The sequence below is a fragment of the Sus scrofa genome, chromosome 16, assembly GCF_000003025.6.
Source record: "Sus scrofa isolate TJ Tabasco breed Duroc chromosome 16, Sscrofa11.1, whole genome shotgun sequence".
NCBI classification, from domain to species: domain Eukaryota; kingdom Metazoa; phylum Chordata; class Mammalia; order Artiodactyla; family Suidae; genus Sus; species Sus scrofa.
This window is the reverse complement of record NC_010458.4, coordinates 74435072-74448867: the sequence shown is the minus strand read 5'-3', so window position 1 is coordinate 74448867 and position 13796 is coordinate 74435072. Positions and strand designations below refer to the sequence as shown.

Sequence of the window (13796 nt, the reverse complement as noted above, 5' to 3'; positions counted from 1 at the left end):
TTCTTTTTTTTTTTTTTTTTTTTCAGTTTTCTGACTGTCTTTAGAGTTGTGTATGGATTGTTTTGTCTTAATTCATGAGTGTATCTATTGCAGGTTTTTGGCTTGTGGTTACCATGAGGTTTTCATATATATGTACAATATTGTTTTAAGTTCTGGTGTCTTAATTGCAAATGCATCTCCAGTATTGTGCATTTTTACCCATTTCGTCTCGTGATTGCTGATGTTGATATTGTATTTGTGTGTGGATAATTTCCTACCTTTGCTATATGTTTGCCTTTACAGGTGAACCTTCTCATTTGTAATTTTCTTGCTTCTGGTTGTGGCCTTTTCTTTTCCATCAGGAGAAGGTCCCTTCATATTTGTTGTAAAGCTGGTTTAGTGGTGCTGAATTCTCTTACCGTTTGCTTGTTTGTAATGCTTTTGATTTCTCCTCCAAATATGAATGGGAACCTTGCTGGGAAAACTATTCTTGGTTGGAGGTTTTTTCCTTTCATCACTTTAAGTATATCATGCCACTCCCTTCTGGCCTGGAGGGTTTCTGCTGAAAAATCAGCTGATAACCTTATTGGGGTTCCCTTGAATGTTATTTGTTGCTTTTCCCTGGCTGCTCTCAATGTTTTCTCTTTGTCTTTAATTTTGGTCCGTTTGACTAATATGTCTTGGGGTACTCCTCCTTGGGTTTATTTTATATGGTTGTTTTCATTGTGCTTTCTGGATTTGAGTGGGTGATTTCTTTCCTGTGTTAGGGAAGTTTTCAGCTATTATCTCCAAATACTTTCTCTGGCCCTTTCTCTCTATATCCTCCTTCTGGCACCCCTGTAATGCAAATGTTGGTTCATTTAAGGTTGTCACGGAGTTCTCTTAGACTCTCCTCATTTCTTTTCACTCTTTTTTCTTTATTCTTTTCCACATCAGTCTGTCTTTAACTAGTCTGTCTTCCACAGATGAACTTATTTGTTCATCTTTCTCCTATAATTTGCTATGGGTTTCTTCTACTGATTTATTTATTTTGGTTATTGAATTCCAGATTGCTGCTTATTTAATCTTTAAATCTTCTATTTCTTTGTTCCCCGGTCCCCGCCCCCACCATGAGCCTTTCACTCCTTCCCCCATACCACAATATCATTGTCTTCCAGAGAGAAAAACCCAAAGTCATCACTGCCTTATTTTGCAGAATAGGTAAATTTCCCTTTGTGTGAATATCACTGATGCAAATTTTGCTCAGGACTGGTATTTATGACCAAGAAGTTTATTCATCAGATTTTAAACCATAAGCACTGTCTACCCAAGTCTCTACCATAAGCAGTACCAATAATGAACAGAGGCTCTGAAATTAGATTTTTCTTTATTGTGCCCCAGATAAAGTGCACAGGAAGTCATTCACTCACTCAAAAACTACACAGAGAAAATGCTACTTTCCAGGCACTCTTGCAGGAGTTGAGAAATTGAGCAATAAACAAACCCTCACTTCACTGCCCTTCACACCACCAGTCTCTGTGAATGGAAGGAACCACATGAGAAATTATATTACCAATGTCCACAATAGAATATAATGTCCCTCCCACCACTAAAAATTTAATTCTAAAAATATGTGGACTTGTCAATCCTCTCCCTAAAGGTTGAAATAGCTACAGTATTTTTCTGGTATTGGTATAGCTATACTGCTTTTTTTTATTAAGATTTTTATAATTTATCTCTTTTTGATGTATCTTTTTATTTTTGATAGTTCTGTATTGTTATATTTAAGATATGTTTATTGTGAGTAGTCTTTTTCAAGCACAGTCTGACAACATTAGCCAGTTGGAGTATTAATCCACTTACATTTAACATAATCTCAGATACAGTAGACTGATAACTGTCATTTTATGATTTATTTTCTGTTTGTCCCACCTGTCTTTAGTTTTCTTTGATTCTTCATTATTGATTTGTATTGAATAATCAAGGATTTCTTTTCCATTTTCTCTTAGCCTGTTAGTCATATATTTTTTTTTCAAACTCTTTGTTGTTAACGTGGAAATTGCATTCACTCTGGACTTACTCCAGTCTAATATGAATTACTTTATTTTGCCACTTCTCAAAAAATTCTAGGACTTCAGAACATTTTAACTCCATTGACTCCCATTTCATCTTTTTGTTAATGTCATCATGCATTTCATTTCTTTTATATTTGAGGCCACATCAGACATTAGCCTCATTATTTTGTACAATTTATATCAATTTACATTTCTGCAGATGTATATATGGACATTTACCTTATTAAAAACTTTTGATTTCTCCATTTCATTTCTTAGTTTAAATGGAAACATCTCAAGGGGAATTTAACAAAAAGTGAAAAGATAATTATGAATGAAAAAGTGTTTTCTTACTTTCTTAAGTACCAACAAAATTCCCTTTGGTGTGTGACAGGTGCGACAGCAAGTGTTAGCTCCCTGCCCTTCACCGAACTGCCTCCTTTGCCTCCACTGCAAGGAGGTTGGTAATAACACCAGTCAGACAGGGCTGTGTTTTGATTCAGCTGGTTCACATGAAGAGAGCTGCAGGGAGCATGTGGCACATGCCAGATCCTCCTGATCCGTTGTTCCTCTCTATTTTTCCAGGTCCCAGGTATGTGGCTTCCTCCAAACACAGCCTGTCCTTTAAGCTCATCTGATAACTGTGCACTTAGGCAGGCCCCTTGCTAAATCATGAACAATGTGATATCAGGGACACTCTAATTTGTCTTTGCATTTATCAAGGGATCTGTCATTTAATGGGTGATGGTGGAGGTTTTCTGATTGGGTCAATTATTGAAGGAATGAATTAGGAAAGGAACCAATGATCAACACTCAGTTATGCCTGTTTATGGAGAAATGCTCCCTACTATGTGCTAAGGGCCCCCTGAGGCGCACAGTCAGTCTCCTGTTGACTTTGCACCTGTCTCTCCCTGGAGAAGGGTGGGGATTGGCTGTGATGAGGGTCGTTTCATCATCATCAAGATGCACTCTTGGACTACCCTTTGCTCCCTTGGGGAACACTCCCAACAACCCCGAAGTGATGTGCCCGGGAGGTGGACCCCGGGAATAGATACCTGGACCTGAGAGTCTGGGAGCGAAGCCCAGCTTCCCTCCTCCTACTCTACTCTCTCACTACTTTGTCCACACCAAAAAAAAAAATTATTTTAACAACAAAAGAGAAAATATAGAAGAAGGAAAAAAAGATTTCGTTCAACAGATGTTTATTTATACACACTGAATACCAGTTGCTAAATCCGCAATACCTGAAGAATATGATATTTTCTATAACAAGTTAATGTTTAAAATACTCTAGGATAAATATAAACTTTCAGAGATTGCCCTTCTGTGAAATTGTTCTCAAAAAGTATTGCATAGTTTCCTTAAAGAATGGAAAAGTGCCATCCTAACCATAATAAGTATGGATTAAAATATGTATAGTATTGCATGCTATCAGGCACCCGATTTATAGAATTTAAAGACTGAAAATACAAGAAAAGCTCATATGTTACATTTCTTTGCGTCCCACTATAGTTTCTCACTGATGACATTTTACAGAAGCTAATATTTCTGACTGTCTTCATAATAGTTTAGAATCACTAAGAGTCTTGGGTAGTCACCAGAGAGGAAATGAAATATTTGAAAATATGTGACTGTCTTACTTAGGACATGTGAAATATTGGTTGACCTTCTAAAGTGCAATAAAGCTTGTGCTTTATCTCTCAAATGAACAAGCAGGCGAAAATGAGTGTTTTCTATCTTAGTACGACCCCTGGTTTCTGGTATTTTAATATTATTTCTGCTTCACTACTTTAAAATCAAAAACGATAAATAATGTTCTGGAGGAAATAGCTGTGCCTTCCTTTATTCTCCACATAGAGGAACACATACTTAGAACTCAATAAATAATAAATAATACACAAATGCACTCTGACCTTAGAAAATTTGATTTTTTTTCATTATGTATTTCCAGAATCTGTATTTTCCCTTATTGGGAAGAGTCCTCAAAGTGGCCCCACTACACATCAGTGAGGACTTCAGATGTGACCTTGGTCTCACATCTTTTGGTTTTTCTTTCACCCCATGTTTCAGGAGCGACTTCTGCTGTCCCTGCTGCCGGCGCACATAGCCATGGAGATGAAAGCTGAGATCATTCAGCGGCTGCAGGGCCCCAAAGCCGGCCAAATGGAAAACACCAACAACTTCCACAACCTGTATGTCAAGCGACACACCAATGTCAGGTAGGCTGCTCTGCTGGACTTGCTCAGCAGTTGCTCTTTCCAGCCCTCACTGTCTAAAAACCGGCCCCTGAGACCAGTCTCTGATGAAAGCAGTGCCCCTTTCATCTTGGGAAATATTATAAGTCACTTGCTGGTATTCTAAATGTGTAAAGATAAATGCATCTGTATCTAAACAGGATCACAGACTGTCTTTGAGTAGCTATGATATCATCCAGGAGCAATGAGACCTGTAAAAATGACCAAAGACACGCCAAGCTCAGGAAGTTGGAAAAGGGTTGCATACTATCTGTATTGTTTATCAACTTCTGTGTAACAAATCATCCCCAAACTTAAAGTCTTTAAAGAACAATAAACATCTCACAATTTCTGTGGGTGGCAGCTTGGGAACAGCTTAACCAGGTGGTTCTGGGGTAGACTTTCCCATGAGGCTCCAGGCTGCTGGGGGATCTGCTCCTGATGTGGCTTCTCACCTGGTGAGCAGGATAACTTCCTGTTACATGGAGGCCTCAGTCCCTCATCATTGGGCTGCTTCACAGGTGGCTTGAGTGTCCTCACAACATGGCCACTTGCTTCCCAGACGGAAGGATCCAAGAGAGAGCCAGGCGGGAGCTGCTGTATCTTTTATGATCTAGCCTTGAAAGGTCATTTCTGGTCATTTTTGCGGGATCCTGTTCTTTACAAAGTCAGCCTTATCCATTATGAGAGGAACAGTGTGAGCAAGGGTCTGAGCACTGGAGGTGGAGAGCAGTGGACTCACCTTGGGAGCCCACTCCCACACTATCTAAGGCAAACGGTTGGCCGAGCAGCTTCAACTGCCTTCAGAGATTGTATCGAATATGCTTGTGGTATTGAATTCAATTTAAATTCAGAAAATATATTCAGGATCCTAAAATAACCTGCATACTTAAAAATACAAAAGCCTTGGGCTTATCAGACACAACCTAGAATAGATTTACAAGGAGATCCTGCTGAATAGCATTGAGAACTATGTCTAGATACTCATGTTGCAACAGAAGAAATGGTGGGGGAAAACTGTAGTTATAATGTATACATGTAAGGATAACCTGACCCCCTTGCTGTACAGTGGGAAAATAAAATAAAAATAAAAATAAAAATAAAAATAAAAAGCTTGAATGGCATGGAGTACCGATTATTTTTAAAAGAAATATGAAAACATATGGCCTTTTTGTCCTGAAACAGGACAGGTATAATAAGCAAAGAAGTAACACAAGGCATGGCGCATACAGGGATGAGGGATTTTTTTTTAGTGAGAATTATTAGGTTTATAGACCAAAGAGAGCAGTTGATAACTTTTAGTGTTGCTGTGACCATTCATTCAGGGACATGGTTTTTCTCTTGCAATGGCACTTGCTAGCTCTTTACTCGCTGCTGATAATAGCAGTAATAATAATCATAGTAATAAGGAGGTGAGAAGGAACTGAAGAATCTGTAATGTGAAGGGAGTAACCACCAGTTGCTTTTGCCGAGTCTTTGCCTTCTTCCAAATCCCGCCTGCCATCTTTGAAGAGAAACACAAAGCCCTTAATCCAGCGCCACCATCCAGCTCTGAAATTACCTCCGTGAATTTCATAGCCCAGATTCTTGAAAGATTTTCCCCAGTCTCTAACTCCACTTCCTTTATTTTCCTTCGAAATCCGAGTGTGAGTTCCTTCTGCATCCTTATTTCATTGACCTCTTGGTTATCCTTGGCCTCATTCGCCTCGCCCTTGCCCTTAAAGCATTCTACATCTATTCCTTGGTTTGAATGGCTTTGCTTCTCCTTTGTTTTCTCTCTACAGTCTCCTTTGTTGTTTTCCCTTCCCTAAGTCTATCCTCTTTTGTAAATGACAGCATTTCTCGGGCTCTCTTGGCTCCTCTGTTCTCTCCAGCTGTTACTCAGGACTGGTGACTATCTACACGGTGCTAAGACACAGGACTGAATCATAGTTTTCTACACATCTACCTACTGGGTATCTTCCTTTTGGGTGTTTCACTGGCACTGTCCTCAGACTGAACACAGCCAGCTTCCTCTAGAAGCTTGATTTGATTTGCACAAACCTTGGTTTGCTCAGCCGGAAACTGGTCTTTATCCTCACTGCTTCCCTCTCCTAGACACTCCCCACAGTATCAGGTCAAGGGCAAAGCCTGGTTCATTCTCCTTCCTGCAAACCTCCAACATCTGTCCAGCTCTCTCCATTTCCCCCACTATAGACTGTCCACTATGCGCTCCAGGATTAAATGTGATTCTGACTGACCTGCCCACCCCCAGGGTGCTGCAGCCACAGTGATCCTTCTCAACTGTGTGATGCGATCAGAGCCTAGGCCAAGTTTCCTTCCTAGGTGATCCCATGGTGCTCAACGCGCCCGCTTCCATGAAGCTTTGACATTGCATCACACTTGCTTGTGTACAGTTTGAATCTTCCTGCTGTCAAGTAACTTCTGGACCAGCTTAAGACATCAGTGGTCAGCCTTCCTTGGGGTTCCTTCAGCCACTGCACTTTTTGACACAAGATTGACACAAGAAGCACCTGGAGGTCGTCAACAAGACATGGAGTCAACCACTCATTCTACATTCTCCCTCTGCCTCCTGCCGGATCAGACACTCTCTCTGTGAGCCAGTAAAGCTTCCTCTTGGACCTTGGCTCAGCATCTGTGATCCCCGCCTCTGCAGGAGAGCACAGGAGAAGTAGGGAGGGTTTTATCTGCCATCTTGAATGGAGGACACCAAAGCCCCACCAGCCGCCACCAGCCCCGAGGTCTCCCCAGCTTCTGTTTGTCATCAGAGGAGCGAGTCTTCCCTCCCTGGTGAAGCTCCAAGCCTTGTACTTGGCACAGATAGAGTGTGGCCAACTCTAGCAGAGATCAAGCCGTGGTCTGCCTGGAACCGGCTAATGGGTACCACACTGATTATTTGTAGTAAAATATACATAACATTTACAATTTAAACCATCATAGGAGTTCCCTTTGTGGCTCATTTCATTTTTTGGAAATGCATGGCAAAGGCATTTTAAGAAGTGTGCTGATGGGAGTTCCCATTGTGGCTCAGCAGTTATGAACCTGACTAGTATCCGTGAGGATTCAGGTTCTATCCCTGGCCTCGCTCAGTGGTTAGGGATCCATCCAGCATTGCTGTGAGCTATGGTGTCGGTCGAAGATGCAGCTCAGATCCCACGTTGCTGTGACTGTGGCGTAGGCTGACAGCTGTAGGTCCCATTCGACCCCTATCCTGGGAACTTCTCTGTGCCATGGATATGGCCCTAAAAAAGCAGAAAAGGAGTTCCCGTCATGGCTCAGTGGTTAACAAATCCTACTGGAAACCATGAGGTTGAGGTTCGATCCCTGGCCTTGCTCAGTGGGTTAAGGATCCGACGTTGCCGTGAGCTGTGGTGTAGGTTGCAGACGTGGCTCGGATCCTGTATTGCTATGGCTCTGGCGTAGGCCAGCGGCTATAGCTCCAAAGAGACCCTAGCCTGGGAACCTCCATAGGCCGTGGGAGCAGCCCAAGAAATGGTAAAAAGACAAATAAATAAATAAATAAATAAATGTCATTGTAAATTGTACAGGGCATTGTCATTAAATACAATCACGTTGTTTTGTGACCAGCACCACGATCCATGTCTAGAACCTTTTTTCGTCTCAAACTGAAGCTCTGCCCACACTCACAACAACCTCTGGCCACCCCCAGCCTCAGGCAGCCACCGTGCCTCTCTCTGGCTCTAGGTTTGGCTGTTCTAGGTACTTTATGTAAATGGGACCATATAGCATTTGCCCTTTTGTGCCTGCCTTTTTCCCTGAATTTAATGTCTTCAGGGTTCATCCACATTGTAACACGTGTCAGAGTTTCATTTCTTTTGGAGACGGAGTAACATTCCATTGTGTGTATATTCCAGCTTCTTTATCCACCCATCTGTCAATGGACTTGGGTTCATTTCCGTCTTTTGCCTCCTGTGAATAATGCTGCTGTGAACATGGGTTTACAATATCTGTTTGAGTCCTTGCTTCCCATTCTTTTGGGTACATACCTAGGAGTGGAATGGCTGGGTCCTGTGGTGATTCTCTGTTTCATTTTTGGAGGAAACACACTACTCAATTCTATAATGGCTGTACCATTTTTACATTTCTACTAGGATGCAGAACAGTTCCAATTTCTCTACCTCCTCAGCAACACTTGTAATTTACTACTTTTTTTTTTAATAAAAACACCATATTGCAGGTAGATTGGTAGGTAATTTTGTTTCATGACACATCTTAAACTATACTATAAGCATTACCTGGATCTCAAATTGCTGGCAGGATTTTAGGCTTCATTATTAGTCCTTTATCAAAACATAAACATGTTGTTGTGTAGGCGAAGCTGTAATGGACACATTGGTGCTGTGTTTCTCTATCCTGACCCATCAAAGTTGGCCAAACACTGACAAACCTTGGAGGAATCTCACATTTGTCCCACCAGCCCGTACATCTCATAAAGAGAAGTGGCACTGTCACTTTCTTTGCATTTTTTTTAAATTTCTCCAATACATTCTATTTTTTTCTGCTGTACAGCATGGTGACCCAGTTACACATACATGTGTATACATTCTTCTTTCTCACATTGTCATGCTCCATCATAAGCAACTAGATATAGTTCCCTGTGCTACACAGCAGGATCTCATTGCTTATTCATTCCAAAGGCAATAATCTGCATCTGTTAACCCCAAGCTCCCCAATCCATCCCACTCTCTCCACCTCCCCCTTGGCAACCACAAGTCTCTTCTCCAAGTCCATGATTTTCTTTTCCATGGAAAGCTTCAAGATTCCGCATATAAGTGATATCACATGCTATTTGTCTTTCTCTTTCTGACTTACTTCACTCAGGATGAGAGTCTCTAGTTGCATCCATGTCGCTGCAAATGGCATTATTTTGTCCTTTTTTAAGGCTGAGTAGTATTCCAATCCAATCACATCTTCCTAATCCAATCATCTGTTGATGGACATTTGGGTTGTTTCCATGTCTTGGCTATTGTGAATGGTGACACTGTCATTTTCTTTCTTTCTTTGTCTTTTTTTGACATTTCTTGGGCCACTGCCACAGCACATGGAGGTTCCCAGGCTAGGGGTCTCTTCGAGCTATAGCTGCCAGCCTACTCCAGAGCCACAGCAACACAGGATCCAAGCCGCGTCTGCGACCTACACCACAGCTCACGGCAACGCTGGATCCTTAACCCACTAAGCAAGGCCAGGGATCGAACCTGCAACCTCATGGTTTCCAGTCGGATTTGTTAACCACTGAGCCACGAAGGAACTCCAAGACTATCATTTTCTAAGTGACTTTCTAGCACTTTCATCACCCTCACTGGTGACTTATACTTCTGCTGTCTTCCTTTATAGCACTCATTATCTTTATAGTTGGATGTTAGTTGGTGTCCTTTTTAATTTATTTTTTCTGTGTATCATATACCTTTTATTTTTTCCATTTTTTATTACAGTTGATTTACAATGTTCTGTCCTTTTCTGCTGTATAGCAAAGTGACCCAGCTATATACATACATACATTCTTTTCAGCACTTATGTCTGGAATCCATATTTATTTAATGCATCACCCTGACTAAACTCTGAGCTTTAGGAAGCTGCTCTGCATCTGACTTCCCAGCAGAGAGTGAGTAATGCAGAATCTCTCCTCTGAGTCAATAAAAACGGGATTTGACTCTCATTATTTTGCTGCTGCTGCTGCTACATAAGGAATTCTTATAATATAAAATCATATTCATTTGATATCAGAGTGATAATAGTGTGATGAACTGTCAGACTGAAAGTCACATAAACCAAAGAGAGGGAGGAGCTGCCCTGAGAGCCACCAGGTCATCCGTAAGAATGGCCTGGAAGAGAGAAAGCGCATCACGTGACCTTTCTTCCCTGATGTAATGCTTATGCAAATTTAACAACAAAAAAATTGTGATGGGAAAGTTTACCCAGAGAAATAGCTTTTTTCTTATAAAAATATAAACATAAACTGTAAAAAAAAAAAAAACCAAGAAAGAAAGAAAAAATAAAAGGAGTTCCCGTTGTGGTTCGGCAGGTTACAAATCTGACTAGTATCCATGAGGATGCAGGTTTGATCCCTGACCTCACTCACTGGGTTAAGGATCCAGCATGTTACCATGAGCTGTGGCGTAGGTCACAGATGCAGCTCGGATCCTGCGTTGCTGTGGCTGTGGTGTAGGCTGGCAGCTGCCACTTTGATTAGACCCCTAGCCTGGGAACCTCCATTTGCCACAGGTGCAGTCCTAAAAAGCAAAAATTAATTTATTCATTCATTCATTAAATGTAAAAAATTATGCTTGTTTAGTGAAAAAATGACCATAACTTTCCTTTTTTTATTAAAGTATAGTTGATTTATAATGGCCCAATTTCTGCTGTATAGAAAAGTGACCCAGGCATACACACACATTCTCTTTCTTATATTACTTCCATCATGGTCTGTCCCAAGAGACTGGATAGAGTTCTCTGTGCTGTACACTCGGACCTCATAGCTTATCCATTCTAAATGTAATAGTTTGCATCTACTAACCCCAAACTCCCAGTCCATCTCACTCTCTCCCTCTCCCCCTTGGCAACCACAAGTCTGTTCTCCATGTCTGTGAATCCATTTCTGTTTTGTAGATGGGTTCTTTGTGCCATGTTTTAGATTCCGCATATAAGTGATATCATATGATATTTGTCTTTCTCTTTCTGACTTACTTCACTTGTATGAGAATCTCTCGTTGCATCCATATTGCTGCAAATGGCATTATTTTATTATGTTTATGGCTGAGTAGTATTCCACTGTGTGTATGTACTGCATCTTTATCCATTCATCTGCCACTGGACATTTAGGTTGTTCCCATGTCTTGGCTATTGTGAATAGTGCTGCAATGAACACAGGGGTGCATTATATCTTTTTGAATTGTAGTTTCGTCTGGCTCTGTGCCCAGAAGTGGACTTGCTGGCTCATAGGCCATGACTTTCTTAATGAATGTTAACTTGCAAATATTGCACCCATTTATTTGTCCCCACAGCATCCTCTATGCGGACATCGTTGGATTCACCCGGCTGGCCAGCGACTGCTCCCCAGGAGAACTGGTCCACATGCTGAACGAGCTCTTTGGTAAATTTGATCAAATCGCAAAGGTGAGTGTTAGTAATCGCCTTTTATTTTGAGGCTGCGTAAAATTTTGGCTTACTTTTTCTCTGGCTCCTCATCATTTTTTTCAATCTCTGCGTAAAAGCATCCTTTAAGAATGCTTTTGTAAATCAGTTGTTTGTAAATTGGTTGGATTTATTTGCCATTGAGCCCTGATAAGTCTCAAACCCACATCGGAAATGAGAAATGCTGTAGCATATAATTAGCATGTGTTTTCATCTATTTTTAAAGCTTCTGCTTATCTACAATTCAGCGCACATGTACTAGATACATTCACACTGACAAGGTTTGGTTTGCACACCTCTCTGCACTGCGCTGTTCTAAGGTTCTCTTTTTAGGCATTTCAATGTCAAGGAGCTGGAAATACGATTTCCTCCCCAGCTGCAACTCTCGCATATTCATAGTGTCAAACAGCATCCTGGGAAATCCTTAAAGAGGATGTGCGCCTTCTTCCTTCCCTTGATTCGCTGTTGTCTCATTTTATCCACTGGCCCTCATGCCACTTGCGGTGAAATGGAAGTTCAGTATTTGCCATTTGTATGCTCATTAAAGGGACGTTTCACAGAAAGGAAATGATGACAACTAATCAAAAACCATACGCCACCTTATTCTAGACATATTTATTGAAACTATTAGAGTTTTTGGAGGGAATATTGATCGTTTTTTTTTCTTTCTTGGTAGCCTTCTTACTTCTATTTCATAAAACATTTCTAGTCAGTCTTTGAATTGTGCCCAAGAAAAATACTTCGTACTGTGTATTAAAATGCATTATTTCCATAAGGAAGAGCTGATTCTACGTTTAGTTCGTGGTGAGATTTGGCTTGCTTTTAAACAATATAGAATATTCCAGCCACGCTTCTTAGGAATGGCTGTGGATGTTCCCAAAGTCACCCTGGGGTCACCCTCTACATGGAATACTTTGTGTGGCACAACTGACTGTGACAGATCTCACTGGGGATCCGAAAAAATCACTACGAAAATCACTCTGTTGCCTTTCTTTACCAAACCAGAGGAAGAGATCGAATTTTGGAAGGGCTCATCTTTAGAAAAAAACCTTAAACAGTGTCTTGAAAGTTTGAGTTAATCAAGAGTCATTTTTGGAGTTCCCATTGTGGTTCAGCAGAAATGAACCTGACAAGTATCCACAATCCCTGGCCTTGCTCAGAGGGTTAAGGATCCGGTGATGCCGTGAACTGTGGTGTAGGTTGCAGATGCAGCTTGGATCCCACGTTGCTGTGGCTCTGGCGTAGGCTGGTGGCTACAGCTCTGATTTGACCCCTAGCCTGGGAACCTCCATATGCCACGGGAGCGGCCCAAGAAACCACAAAAAGACAAAAAAAAAAAAGTACATTATCTGTTTGCAGATGATATGAGCTTATATGTAGAAAACTCTAAAGAGTCCACAAAAATGTGTTAGGACTAATAAATAAACTTAGTAAAGTTGCAAGATACAAAGTCCAGGTATAATAATCAGTTGCGTTTTGGAGTTCCCATCATAGCGTAGTGGAAACAAATCTGACTAGGAACCCAGAGGTTGTAGGTTCAATCCCTGGCTTTGCTCAGTGGCTTAAGGATCCAGCATTGCTGTGACCTGTAGTGTAGGTAGCAAGCACAGTTGGATCTGGTGTTGCTGTGGCTCTGGCAAAGCCAGCAGTTGTAGCTCTGATGAGACCCCTAGCCTGGGAACCTCCATATGCCAGGGTATGCCCTAAAGACAAAAAAAAAAAAAAAAAAGACAAAAAAAAATAATCAGTTGTGTTTCTATACATTAACAATGAAGTATCCCACAAGGAGATAAAGAAAGCAATTCCATTTACATTATCTAAACTTAACTAAGTATGTGAATGACTTATACACTGAAAACTAGAAAAATTGATGAAAGAAATATAAAAAGATGCAAATAAGTCAAAAGGCATTCCATGTCCACGTGCTAAAATGTCCATTGTACCCAAAGCTTTCTACAGATTGACTGCAATCCCTATCAAAATCCCAATGGTAATTTTTACAGAAATAGAAGAAAGTTCTAAAATTCATACAGAACCACAAGAGACCCCAAATATCCAAAGAAATTTTGTCAAGAAGAACAAAACTAGAGGCATCATAGTTGCTGATTTCAAAATATATTCCAAAGCTACAGCAATCAAAACAGTTTGATACTGGTCTTGAAACAGATGCATAGACCAATGGAACAGAATAGAGAGACAGAAATAAACCCATGTGTACACAGTCAACTGATCATTGATAAGAATGCCAAGAGTTCACTGTTATTGATCTTACTGTTTTGTAAGTTCAGGATACATATCTAGGAATATAGAATGAAGCCTTATTAATAAGCCATGATTTGCCTTTTACTATTTAAAATATTGCTATCAAGAGTTACTAATACCTTATCTGTAGTGCTAT

At 40.8% G+C, this 13796-nt stretch overlaps 1 protein-coding gene across 1 annotated transcript in view; it reads left to right on the top strand.

The window, feature by feature from the left end:
• The window catches only part of ADCY2 (adenylate cyclase 2), a 424271-nt gene that overhangs the window by 281132 nt on the left and 129343 nt on the right, over window positions 1–13796 (top strand). Inside the window, 2 exon segments of the mRNA XM_021077007.1 lie at window positions 4083–4231; window positions 11269–11380. Coding sequence (XP_020932666.1) covers window positions 4083–4231; window positions 11269–11380 — 261 coding nt within the window.